At 39.2% G+C, this 14,680-nt stretch overlaps 1 protein-coding gene across 1 annotated transcript in view; it reads left to right on the top strand.

Annotated features, from left to right (window-relative positions):
• Positions 1–14,680, top strand: part of LOC121952008 (adenylate cyclase type 1-like) — a 54,218-nt gene that overhangs the window by 17,960 nt on the left and 21,578 nt on the right. The window contains exon 4 of the mRNA XM_042498516.1: positions 1,714–1,825. Within this exon, the coding sequence (XP_042354450.1) occupies positions 1,714–1,825 (112 nt within the window). The remainder of the gene's footprint in view (positions 1–1,713; positions 1,826–14,680) is intronic.

A 14,680-nucleotide genomic window follows, 5' to 3' on the forward strand; every position in this document is an offset into this window, starting at 1 on the left:
GCTGTTGCTATTGTGCAGAATTTTCCATTTGTCACTGAGGAAAACAGCAACAAAGCGCTGATTATGGACCATTAGTAACTTAATAAATGTGACTTATCTTGCAAGGTCATATTTCACTAGAGAAGTGAGAGGCTTGCAAGCTACGCTAACCAGCTTCCACAAGTTTATTTTGTTTTAATACTTTTAGTTAACATAAGGTGCCAGAGTGCACAAAAGAGCAAATAGAGCTTGCTCATCAAGAAAGTGCTAGTGGAGAATCTGCCACACTCCCCAACAGAGGTCCCAGCCAAGTCCCTAAAGTCCCAAAGTCCTAGAAACATCCTAAAATCCAAGAAACGTCCTAAAATCCAAGAAATGTCCTAAAATCCAAGATATGTCCTAAATCCAAGAAATCTCCTAAAATCTGAGATATGTCCTCAAATCCAAAAAATGTTGTAAAAACTGATCATCTTAAAATCCTAAAAACGTCTTAAAAATCCATGACATGCCCTAAAATCCTGGAAATGTCGGAAAATCCTTGACATTTCCTAAAATCCTAAAAACATCCTAAAATACCAGAAATGTTGTCAAATTTGAGAAATGTCTTAAAATCCTGAAATGTCCTCAAATCCTAGAAACATCCTGAAATGATACACATACTGTATATGGGGCTGCTGCAACTGGCCCCTGGCCTCCTTTCATTTTGTAAAAGTGGCCCCCAAGCAAAGCAGATTGATGCCCTACATGCACCTAAACCCTCCGTAACCATCTGTATTATCATTAAAACTCAGTATGCACGCAGTAAAGCTGGCAGCAATCACACGCTGCAAAGATAACGTCTGTGTAGCAGGTAAAAAAGTCCGCTCCGCCCCGCCTACATGACATGCCATGGCTGTGCCCCATGTATTTTGGCTGCTACATGGGGAGTGCTCACAGCAAATAGAGGCAGCTAACAACATTAGCCAGCTGGTTAATGTGGCTGTTGGAACTGTAGTGATATTATGAACTATTTTCAGCGCCCACCTACACAGATATTGGAACAATTGAATCACAGCAACAACATCTTCAGTCCAAAAATTAATGCCACCTGGAGAACAGTAATGTAGGAGGTGCTATCACAGCAGAAAAGTAAATTAATCTTAATATTTCTTATTTTTCCTGACCAGTGCTGACCACATCAGTACACAAGTCAAAACAAACACAGATGATATGTTGTATCCTGGAGTCTTTGAAGAAAATACATTTTTATTTTGGTTCAACCTCACTCTCAGTCCTGTGTACCGACTGTGAAAAGGGAATACAAGTTCACCTAGAGAGGGTGACAGGGCCTTGATGGTTGCAATATATCCTAGAATGGCTCCTCACCAGCTCCTAACAGGACATGTCTCCACCTTGATCCCCATGAGAACGCTCTAGCTTCTATTTTGAGTCGCTCTGCTTGACTGCGCTGCCAGTCAGTTTGAGAACGGAGCACACCCTCTCTCCCTCTCTCCTTTTCTTTCTTTTTTTGATGCTGCAGGTCATTAATTTTAAATGTTTGATTAGTTTGCTGTAAAAAAAAAAAAAATGTCCAAAGAAAATTTTCAAATCCACTCTGGCTTCCTAAACATCATTTAAAACAAATTTCTGAGAGCTAATCTGATCAGGCACCCAGTAATCTTTTTTCTTCCTTTCATACATGCTGCTAAAAATAACCTGCAATGACTGAAACGTTTCTTTTTCTTTCTGTTGCAGCATCCTGTTTGCAGATATAGTTGGTTTCACCAGTCTGGCTTCACAGTGCACAGCCCAGGAACTGGTTAAACTGCTAAATGAGCTGTTTGGAAAGTTTGATGAGCTCGCCACGGTGAGTCTGTTCTCCTTTCTTGAACACACATCCCTCAATTACAGTCACTGTTGGCATGGAAAGCTACTCTTTTTCTCCATGTGTCCAAACTTTGACACAGCGTGGATGTGTGTGTGTGCATGTGTGTGTGTGTGTACTGCTTTGGCCACAGGCCGCTGGCACATGCCACTATTGTACCAGCTTAGCATGATGTCACTGCGAATACTGGAAGCCCATATGATGTGTAATATGATTATCCAGTGCTTCATTTGCGGAAGAGTTGACAGACCTCTTTAATCTAGGCCAGATTTACCCGGGGCTAAACCTTAGGTCCACTGTTGTTGTGTGAATGAACTGCATGAGGGGACCACTGAGTTCTGACTTGTCCAAATCTCTCTCTTGGTTCGCATGTAGAAAAGATTTCAGCTCTCCCATCTGTCAATATATCACTCTTTGTGATTTCAGTGCTGAAAATCCACTCAACTTTTGCTGTGAATTTGACCGCTGCGGTTAATCTAGTCGCTTTTAAATGTGACGCTATTCGTGCCAGTGTTATACAATCTTTGAATCGAAAAACAGACGTGCCCTGACGTGCTTTTGCTCTCAACTGTGTTAATCAGAACCGAAGCACATCTATAGATGATGTCTTCGACAATGCAAGTTTCGCTGACACATACAGTATTTTTGTTGGTGAGAAGGTTGAGCCCCTGCAGATCACCCTGCCACAGCCTTATCTACATGTAATCTGGCCTCTCTTACTTACACTAGGCACATGCCCTTGTCAAATCCATTAATCCACAGGATTACAACTAACCCTTTTTTTGCTTTCATAGAAGGTTTTACTTGGCCTGAGTTGGGAGCTTCTATTTTTAACATGTTTGTTTACGCACCCAAAATTAGAACCGACTAAAGAGAGAGCATCTCTCATTCGACTTGTTATTGTCAAACAATTGTCATTGCCTTTCCAATTAGTCTTGGATAAGATGTTTTACCTGGCTCTTGCTGTTTTGCACATCAGCTGTAGTCTGTCTTTATCTTGCTGCAAGCTGCATTTTACTACTATGCTATGCTGCTATTAGCCAAAACATGCATGGGTGCTTTATAAGACGACAGGCTCCTGTGCACAGACGTGCAGAGGGCACCACCACCTCAAGGTAGACACACAGACTTTATACTCTAATTGTCGTCTCTTTGTTCTCATTACTCATCTCTGTTGTTTTGTGGGGGTTTTTGTAGTAGTTTAGTGCCTCTTTGTCTTCATTTTGAGTCTCTTTCTAGTTACTTTGTTTCACTTTGTGGTCATTTTTTGTCTATTTATAGTCATTTCGAAACTCTTTGTTGTCATTTTGTGTTTCTTTGTGGTTGCTTTGCCCTTTTTGTAATCATGTAAGTCTCTTGGTGTCTCTTTGCAGTTGTTTTGCATCTCTTTGTAGCCATTTTGTGTCTCTTTGTGGTGTTTTTGTGTTTCCTTCTATCTGTTCGCAAGGAAAGTTTGTCTGTGGTTGTTTTGCCTCTTTTTGTAGTTGCTTTGTGTCTCTTTGTAGTTGTTAAGTGCATCTTTGTTAATCATCATCATTTTGAAATTCTTTGTAGTCATTTTGTGTTTTTTTTATGGTTGTTTACGTCTTGTGCGTAATCAAGTGAGATGCTTTGTGTCTCTTTTCAGCTGTTTTGCATCTCTTTGTAGAAATCTTGTGTCTCTTTGTACCAATGCTATGTCTGTTTTTTGTGTCTCTAGCTGTTTTGTCCCTATTTATAGTAATTTTGTGTCTCTATACTTTTTTTTTTTTACATCTGTGATTGTTTTTCTCCTTTTGTGGTCATTTTGTGTCTCTTTGTAGTTGCTCTCCGTCTCTTTGTACTCGTTTTGTGTTTCTTTTTGGTCAATTTGCCCCTCCTCGTAGTCGTGATTTTTTTTGTATCTCTTTTTGGCCGTTTTGCATCCCTTTGTGGTCATATTGAATCTCTTCCTAGTCAGCACATGTTGCGCACACACATACACGCTTTTCCCCCTCATTTTAAAGATGCTACAATTCATTTAGCTTCAAGTGATTTTCACTTTCATCTCCCAAAATAGTTTGGCTAGAGGAAATTCTATCCTGAGCTACGTCAATTTTGTTGTGATTGGAGCCGTCGCATTCTTTGGTTACAACAAGTCTGATCTCGGCTTGGCTGCTAGCTGGGAGCCTCGTGTTACAGTGAAAGACTGTCCCCAGCCATGAATCTTGTCATCAAATGTTCTAGCCTTGCCCTGACCCAAAGCCCCACTCATTCTGATCCACTTTGGCAGGAAGTGGCAGTGCCAGTGACTCATAGCTGTGGTCACTGTGGGCACCCAGACTCTTCTCGTTCCATACGAAGAGCGGGCGATGCCACATGGCCACTGGGCATCATCTCATAATACCATTCCAGCACCATCCCCACACCACCTGTCCACTCTTTGGACTTGTCAAGCTGCATGGGAAGAGGGCCAGGAACGCAGTGTACTCCTAAAGTGCTGTTGTAGTAGACCGAGTCTCCTCTCCTCTCCTCTCCTCAAGCCATTCAAACAAAATGTTAACATAATTAAGAAATAAGGCAGGCAGTCTCATCCCATTTTAACTTCAGGTAGCTAACACAAACTCAGACTCAGCCTCTAAATTTGACACAATCACTTTCACGCTTAATCTCAGACATTAGATATTTTTGTGTTTGTGCATTGAGGAACAGTTTACCACTATTCAACCTTGTTCTCCATATCAATCATCGCTAATGCTCACAAAAGAAATGTATTACTTCTATTTACCCAAAGAGACAGGCTATGATTTACTCAATTTCAATTTGAAACACATTAACTATTGCAGTCTTTCTCCTCCGTCTGCAGCTGAAAACAAACTGTAAACAAAACACTGACATGTTGGATCCTTATAAACTTAAAATCTGTCAGCATGTAAGCAATTACCCATGTACACATCCAGCAGACATGGAGCAACATTACCACTTATTCAGTCATGTTGGTGTAGTCTCCATGTACTTCTGAGGGAAGCATATGGTCCTTTAGTTGCTAAATGCTCCACCATGTTCTGCAGCCAGACACTAAGTTTCCTCAGCTGTTATTTGGTGCAGGCCAGGTAACATTCACTGGGTGTGCTGTCGCTTGAAATGGGCCTGATAAGAGCAGCAAGAGTGAAACTAAACACGAAACAGGTTGCAGGACTTGGGACCAAAACAAACCAAAAACAATAGCTTAAAGATGCTAAAGCTCTCCATGGACTTCAGAGTCCTTGCATACATTCTTAATTTGAAAATACTGATCAGTCGAACTCTAAGAAATTCTCTCTTTCTCTCTCTGACTATGCAAATAGTTTGTTCCCTTGTCACATGTTGTGAGTATGTCCCAAAGGAAAGACAGTGTAGCATTAGCTTTGCAAGCTTACAGTCAATAATGGATGGAATAAAGAAAAAAAAATCAAGTCACTGGTATGGTTTGGATTTTAAAGCTGGTTGCACCACTTTTTTTGAAGTGTGTACCCTTATCAACCTTTCTGTCATCAACATCGACCGCAAGTACAAGCAGGTGTCCAACCTACAAAAACAAGAACCAAGAACTTACCACTGGCTCCTGCTGATGCAAATATTGATCAGGTGAAGCTGTTTCACTTAACCTAGCTATTGGTTTCTATATATAGGTGTAGATTTCAGGGGTAAATCAAGAGACACGATTCAGATCATGTGCATATACCACCACCACCCCATATAACACATAATAGTAGCAGAGGACTGTTATTTTGACCAAATTTCCCACATTTACACCATAAACTGATGCAAAAATAGGCACAAAGTGGTGCACAGAAATTTAAGAAAATGCAGGAAATTAAGTTTTTGATTTCAATTATGCAATTATGTTGTCACTATAATGTCAATTTTAAAACACATTAGTAATTTACAAACATAATTTATAGGGGACAGGGTTGCACAAAGTGTGAGCCTTCCCTAAACTCAGCAACTCAGTGGAGAGAAGCAACAAATTTACATAAGACATAAAAAAACGATCTCTTGGACTGTGCGATATGAAGCACAAGGGTAGCTTGAAAATTCAAGTTTAGCGGAAATCCACTCACACTGATCAGTGTTTGCTGTTTGGTTTCCAACACCCACAAAAACACAAGCTGAGAGTAATTATAACTCTTCACCAGCAGGCTGAGAATCTGCCGACTACACCGCTGAGACCGAAGACAAAGGGCGCAAACATCTCAGGAAAGCTTTAAAACCCGTATCACTGCTCAAACGTGGACTAACCCTTTGAAACCTGGACATATTGCATCTTGATTTCTTTCAAAAACATGGTTAGAAGGCAATGAGCAACCTAAAAAGAAAAAGAGAAATTAACTAGAAATAAGCAAGAAATTAGTGAAAAGTATCAGAAAATTGGCACAAAAATTAATTAATTCTGTAAAAAAAACAACCTTTAAATGTGTAATTATGATGATTAGAAATGCAATTCTCTGGAAATGTATTCCCTAGCTTTTTTAAAAAAAAAAGAATTTCCTAAATCTATCAATTTCTTGTAATTTGTGGGACATTTTTTGCCAAGTTGGTCATTGCCTTTTGTCCCATGTTTTTGAGAGAAATCAAACCAATTTGCAGGGTTTCAAAGGTTGAAATAACTATAAAAGGCATCTGAATACAGTACAAGAATATGGATATCAATCCAGGTTTCAAAGGGATGAAATAGGGAAACTATAACACCAGATAAAGCAGAAACAATAATTATTCTATACATGACTGAAGTGACAAAGTTTACCGGTCAAAATGCTACTGTTAACAGAAATGTAACAGCTGGGATTTTTTTGTGGTAGCTTAAACAAAAGTAAATATTTCCATATAGCAATCACAATGATTGTGACAATGTTTTTTTAAGGAAAGTAATAGAACAGAGAGATTAAATTCAAAGATGGATAACAGGAATATAAATTAACACTCCAACTGGTCATTCTATAAACACTTCCTCTCTCTGGCTGAGTTTCCAACAGTCTGTCCGGCTCCCCAAACAACAGCTTCTGTTGTGAGAGGGACTCTGTGATTAATTTATGGTCGCTGTGATGCCATATAACATTAATAGCTCCGGACTGGATGTGCTTTTGTGTCTTGTCTGCATGTGTGTACGTGTGCGCATCGTCGCTCGTTTCCATGGCAGAGTTTCACAAAGCTTTTCATTCTTGTCTCTCTTTTCTCTCCTCTCGCAACACCTCCCTGCATCACAGCTCTGAGACTCCTCTGCTCCTTGTTTCTCAGCTTTTTGATTGACATGCAGCAGCCTACTTCCCTCAACTGTGTCTTTTATGCCCCGTGGTTCTCTGCACTCTCTTCCTCTCTCGTGTTTCCATTTTTAGGATGGCTCAGTGATGTATCTATCTCCTGCCTCTTACTTCCTCGACAAGTCAGAGTTCCCTCTTCATTCACACGTATATGACTGTGAAGGCTCACAGAATAGCCTGCATCACATGTGCAGTGCATGAATGTGCGCTTGAGTTTACAAAATTCATTCCCATATTTGTATCTTGAGTCTTTTTTTTTCCCCAATAACAATTTACCCAAACATATCTGACAGCATTATTATTCCCTCAGTAAACATTTTACTGTAAGTACTTCATTAACTGGAAGAACTGACAAAGCAAAGACTCATCTAGTCGTGAGTAACCTCAGGTGGTGCAATTTCAGTTCTAATCTCTTAGTGAGAAAATATGAAGATTCCCAAAACAGTGGGGGGAAATGCAACAATTATATTCTCAAGGAGGAGTAAAATTCTTCAAAAAGTTAACTTTAAAAAACCTTTTCCAATTGCTTTGTAGATGTGATCACTGGTACATCTGTGGGGTTATATAATGGAAAAACCTACGCCAAGAAAAATCTAACAAATACAACTGCTAAGGATGCTAATAAAAATGTAATACTCTTAAATTAGGCACAAGGACTGTTCACTGCCCACACTGTGACAGCTGCCTGCCAGAAACTAAAGTCTGGGTGTAAACACTGCTCAAAGATCCCTGTTTGGGTTTGTATCATGAGCAGGTGCAAGGATCACTGTCAAGTCCTGCAGTTTCCCAAAGACGCCTGTGTGCTAAAAACTGTGGACTAAAGCAAAACCCAAGCCAAACAAGCCAGCTTGAGATCCCGTTGGAGGAGTACTAGAGAAGAAAATGCTTCTGTTTCAGGCAAAAAAAAAAGTCATGATGATGGTGGCCCTCGCACTGAGCAAACCATAAAGCAATGTGTATTACTTGAAGATGGGGTGGATCACGTGGAGGCAGATTACAAAAGGTCGGTCAAAACTGAAGCAGAGGCTGAGATATCCTGACTTTTAGTCACTAAAATGAGTCAAGCTCCAAAAACACTGGATCCAACCCTTTTCACCATGCACCTCTAGCATTTGAATACTAAAGTCCAAAAACTGAGCTTGCTTATAAGGCGGGTTTGGGGGCATGCTCCCCCCCAAAAATCTTTGATTTCCCCGATCTAAATATGTGCAATTTTAGACATTTGGAGAGCAAAAATTGCATAACAATAGCTTTAAAACCATGTCAGATGGCAGTTGTATAAATCATCTGTTTTTGTATGTCTGTGGTATTGACCAGTGGTGTGAAGTAATAATACTTTGTTACAGTACTTAAGTATTTTCAGGGAGTATCTGCACTGTACTGGAGTATTTTCTATTTCTGCAAACTTTTACTTCAATCTTCCTCCACATTTCCTAAATAAACAAATATAAATAATATATATATATATATATATATATATATATATATATATATTGTGTGTATGTGTGTGTGTGTGTGTGTGTGTGTGTGTGTGTGTATAATCCTGTGAACAGTGGGCAGACAGTACCTCTCTGATCGCCGTCTTCTCTCTTTCTCTTTCTGTCACTCTCCTCTTCCTGTCCCGCTGCATTTCTCTTCCAAAAGCTGAGCTTTGTTTGCTGTGGAGTTTTTCCTCTCTTCATTTTGCACTCTGTGTAAGGGAAAAAATAAACACAAGGTCAACTGATATTTCACTAAGCTAGCCAGCTAAGGGTTAATTCATTCAAGTGGAACTTGATGCTGCACAGGCATGATGGATGGTCACTTTTTTAAAAAAAAAAAACAAAAAAAAAAACATGTTTAAACACAACTGCGGCACAAGAGCTACAACAATTCTCATTAAATTTTGATGAGAATTATAACAGCTCAAATGGTGTCTGACTGGGGATGAATAACAGTGATCTAAAAAGTTTACAAGTAAAGTAAAAGTATCTAGTTACATCACCTCATCTGTAGTATCTTGCATCGAGTCGATCTAATGATGTGTTCACACTGAAGGCAATGCAAGCGTTACGCGTGGCGAGTTTACACACACAGTCAATGCAAAGAGGCGAATAGACACAAATTCAAACCAGGCAGTGTAATGTACATAATGGACGCGACATGATGGGCGCGAAAACTTAAATGATAATTGTGTATGACACTGTGTGATAGCCTATCAGCTATCTAGCTGAGAGTCCCCTGACATTACTGAGATCCAGAAATGAAGGAGAAACTATGTCGCTGTCTGTGGACACACGGAGCTACACTCATCAGTACTGCACAGAGACACAGCAAATAAGAAACCAAAGGGCTCTGACATCAGTGGGCAAAGCGAAAGGTAAGCTGTGAAAATACACCTGTGTCTCCTCTAAGCTATTTTTGTCGAGTTGTGAAGGCTTCTAATGTGCAGTTTGATAATTAATAAAGAGTGTTAGCATCGTGGGTCACTCAGTTTCACGTGTTTACATCCAGCTTTCTGTTGTGTTTTACGTACAAACAAGTTAGCAGTTAGCTGAGTCTGCTAGCTAACGCAAACACAACCATAACTTCCGAGGGCGAAATTTCACGAGTTACTCCAGCGGCCAGATACACTCAACCGGCGTGACGCGAAAATTTTATCGCGTTTAGTGTGAATGAGGTAATAAGGATTTCCTGACATTCTTCACATACCAATAATGCTGCTAATACCACCCATGGAGTACCCAAAAACCACCGCGTCTACCAAAGATTGCATATTGACGACAAGAGCATTCACTTCATCAACCACCCCCACCCTCTTTGCAATTGCCACACTAAAGTAACATTTTAGGTGACCTCAGTGGTCAGTACATAGACTGTATATGCTGTATATACATATATATACACTTCTGTCTATGGGTCGGTATGGTCATGAGATCATGAGGGTTATTTTTTAGAACTATATTTATAATATATAAGAGATCTAAAACTAAAAATGTATAGCATAAAATCAGTTAAGAAAATGAGATTAAAAAGACAGAGGATAAAAAAGGAAAAAAGAGAATAGCTTACAAGTGATGATGGATGCAATCTTAACTGATGTCGAATGACCTCATATAATTGAAGTTATTTTAAAAAGGTTGCCAAATTTTGTAAATTTTCTATTCTTGTTTTTTTATAGAGAGAATTAAATTTTCTATAGTTTCAGGTGTTTCATTACATTATTCATTAGATGTGAAAGTGTTGTAGTGGCCTTTTGAATTTTTATTTGGAAAATATAGGCTGCATATTTTGGATTTGTCATATTTGAAGAATATCAATAGTTTATTAGTGTCATTACAGTTCCTAAGCATTGTGTTTAATTTCATAGAAACATGTAGATAGCATTACTAGGCCTAAAATTATAATAGGCCTACTCACAGTGAGTGTTCATGCAGTGTGTTTTTTAAATATTGTTACACAAAAAACAGACAAAATAAAATTAAGACGTCATCATCTTGATGTCATCTTCATAATCAAATAGAAATTGAAATTAATATTAAGCATTTTACGTTTAACTCTTTACACAGAGACATTATATAATTAGATTAAGGTTCACACATACTGTTCACCATTTGCTTTGATAGAGAAGTCACTCCTTTACTTCATTATCTTCAAAGTTTGATGGGCTTCTCTACTGATTTACAAACAGACGCATATTGTTGTGGCATCTAAACAAGCTCAAAATAGCCGCCCATGGTAGACATGACCAGCTTGCTGTATTTGGTTGTACTCACTGTTTTGTTTGAAGGTCCAGGGTGCTGTGGGTGTCGATTGATTTGCAGGATGTGAAGAGAGTTGCTGGGTGAGGCTGCGCTGATTTGTCTGACTGTCGTGTCAAAATGAAATTTTAAAAAAACCCAAAACAAACATGAAAACAAAGTTCAAATTAAATAAATCAAATAATAAAACTAAGATTTAACCAAAAAACACTGGCTGAAGACTGTCCTTTTGGTGTTTTCCCTGCTTGAGTAATTTAACACACCTGCCTTTAATGAGAGGATCCTGTGCTGCAGGTCAGGTGAGGCATTCAAGTGACTCCAAAAAATGGGAAATTATAAGGGCTTGCTAGAAATGGATCTAACAGATACTGTGGGCCCTAAAGTATGTCAACAGCAGCCCACAGATATTTTAACAAGTTTGTAATCTTTAATATTTCAACCCCCCTCATCTTTGTTAAGAAAACACTCTTGGAACGCTGAACATTTGGTATTTCTCAAATCCGTCATATCTGTTAAATATATCTACATTATTATGTTTGCTTAACAGATCTCCAACACCCGCTCGCTCCAACCCACCAGTTTGTGGTGGGTGTAGGAAGTGTTGATATATTATTCATTGGTCGCTGCACATAAATTATTGCATATTAATTCAAATCAATAAGGGAGCTGGGTGATAAAAAGGGAAACATCCAGTCGCTGCTCGCTTGCAGGCGGAGAGAAGTCAGTGGAGCAGGGAAATGTTGAGAGAACTGTAGATTTTGTGGGCCCTTGCAATGAATCATTGTCAGCCTATATTGATGTAATGTTGACATGGAATAAATCAAGATTGGAAAATGTTTGTTAAATCTGTGTAATGGCCTAATATAAAATTCATAAAACAGTGTGATTGCTTAATTTGATTAAAAAAGTGTTTCAGCTCTGTGCCATAAGTGTTTAAACAACTGAGGAAGAGACAGAAACATATACCCTGTCTGTGTGGAGAGCCCCCCCCCCCCCCCCAAAGCTACAGGAGTGGAAACCCTAATCTTTAGCCTCATCAATAATGTGTACACAGCAGCACTGATCTTTGTCTATGTGTGGAAGACAAAGCACGGTGTCTACTGCGCTCTCCTTTGGGGACTTGTAGGAAATGAACTGCTGCTACTCTCAGCTGGCACATCTTTTCCTTTATTATCATTTACTGAATGTTCCCCTTCCCTGTCTCTGTGTCCCTTTTTGACTCCTCTCTTTGTCCGTGCACACTGAAGTGCTTGCTAATTTGCATCTCTTTAAGCATATGGGGAAACTGTATGTGAGGTGTTTGATTTACGACACCACACCATTCATATACTCTGACATCACATCACTTAAAACATAATATATATAATCCAAAACAGTCATCTTAAAGGGAGAGAAACATTTCTTTCAAAAATAAACATTTCTGCTCTGCAACTTCAACTTCTGCACAACTGTACAGTTCCTCCATTGCATCTTTTATACATGCATTTTGGGTTTGGTTTTTGTAAGTTTTTTGGGGTTTTTTTGGGGTTTTTTTGGGTTTTTTTACTTTTTTAATCCACAAACCTTGTTGTGAGCAGTTTCATGGAGGAACTATTTTACTTATCACAAAATACACCCGCCAAAGGTATCACCAAGCAGAGGGAAGCGTGCATTTACTGCTAGCTCATCAGTTTTTCCAAATGTTTTTTTTTTTGGGGTGGGTGGGCTCTTTGAGCACCACAGGTCGAGTGGCATCTACTTCCGTTATATTCAACAAGAGGATGAGATATCTCTGTGGCCAATATCTTAGACACTCGGCAACTCACACCAATCTAGATTGATAAAAAGCACTACAGGTAAGATGAAACATATTCTTTTATTTTGGTGTGAACTGTCCCTTTAATACGATTGCTCTGGATCATTTATAATATGTTTTCAGTGAGGTCTTACATTATGATTTGATTTGAGTTTTGGGGGAGCTGTCCCTTTAAAACGAGTCTCATGCTTTCTTTCCCATAGAAATAGTGAATAGGTGTCATATTCTACCTGTCCCCAATACACTGTACCCATCTTGACCACCCAGATTGCCAACAATGCTTCAGTCACATGACGGTGGTAATCCTGCTTGGGACTGAATCAGCCCCTATAAGCCCTCACAGTGCAGATTAGCACAGGAAAAGTACAGAGTAGGAGACTCTGTAAGTACCAGGGCTTTCCCCTGCTTCCTGTAGCTTCAGCCATGCCTCACTATTGCGCCATCTGTTACTGCTCCGCCGTGACCTGAGTAACCCCCAAAGACACTTCATTGACTCTGTCACCGTAAAAAAAAGTTTTAATTGTCAAATGAAAATGAGAGACACATGGAGAGCATGGCGTTTATAAGTGTTATTTTAAAGAATTTCTCCAGCATTTTTTAAGTAAAGAAATTAAGATCCAGTCCAAAGGATACCATATTTACATTCTCAAGTCAATACTTTGACTACTACTTTCTTTTTACGCAACTCACAATTTGGTTTTGACATTTATTCTAAGGTGTTTGAAACTGAGCTGTGTATGTAGAGTGGACTACAGCCCCAGTTTGAGTATCATGGATTGAAGTAACCAGCAGCTCTTAAGCTAAGATATTTTGATGTTAAATTTAGCACTGAGCTCATTCCAGTGAACAAAGATTTAATATTTCGTATTTTTAGAACAGATTAACACAGCAGTGCAAACCTAAAACAAGGAGTTACACAAACAAGTTCAGATACAAAAATATACTATGTATGTGTGTGTGTGTGTGTGTGGGTGTGTGTGTGTGTGTGTGTGTGTGTGTGTGTGTAGGAAGGAAATCCCCATGAAGGAAATTAAAGAAGAAAAAATATACCATGTATACCAATATACCAAATATAACATGAAAAACCCATAACAACCACAACATATGATAAAAATAGAGTATAGTGCCTAATTTATTAGATCTCTAATCTTGAGTCGTCATTTAAGAGCAATTTCTATTTCAATTCAATATGCAGAATTATTTTTTCTTCACAGAAAAAGTATTTTACAGAAAAACTATAGAGCTTTTCAGCAGTCTACAACACACTTCTCTCTCATTTATCTGCTACTGAGTGCTTTTTCCTTTGTGTCAAAAATTACTTTTTACATGAACAGCACATGTGCCTCAATGTCACTGCACACTCAGAGGGCATGTACAGTTACATGATGCAAATAGTTGCTGCTAACTAGCCCCAGCTATCCCTCTCTTCTGCAACTCACATGGCTCGCATGTTAAAAATAAAGCATCTGTCTTGTCTAGTGCCCACCGATGTGCAAAATTCTGAGTCTTTGTGCTCGTCACATGCATGGCCAGTGATCACATCACCTCCATGGAAACAATAAAGGGTTATGAGAAGGCGTCCACGGTAACCTGGTCTCCCTGGTAAAATCTCTGTCTGTTGCTCATATCCTCTGATAATGGGTTATATTTGTAAGCCGCCTTTTCATGCCGCTGCTTATTGTCCCTAAAGAGTGAGAGAGTGACTCACCTTATTCCCTAAAGTGAGACTGATCCGCTGATTCAGCTCCGCATTGTGGGAACCATTTCAGTGTTGGTGTGATATCAAAGTCTCGAGAGTTTGCATGGGATAATGAACATGCAGCACAAATATCAACCCGTGCAGATCCACAGCATCATCATTTATAGTTTCTCTCAGATTTTGTGTCTACAGTATATTTATTTCTTTATTTGACATTGCTAGTTTCTTCTTTACATACAGGTCATTGGGGTTGATACTGCAACTCTGTCCCATCAACTGTCTCTGTGATTGGTCATTTCTTTATGTGCATGCTGCTCTAAGCTTTATGTGTGAGCCCCACTTCCT

The sequence above is a fragment of the Plectropomus leopardus genome, chromosome 12 (genome assembly GCF_008729295.1).
Source record: "Plectropomus leopardus isolate mb chromosome 12, YSFRI_Pleo_2.0, whole genome shotgun sequence".
NCBI lineage: Eukaryota > Metazoa > Chordata > Actinopteri > Perciformes > Serranidae > Plectropomus > Plectropomus leopardus.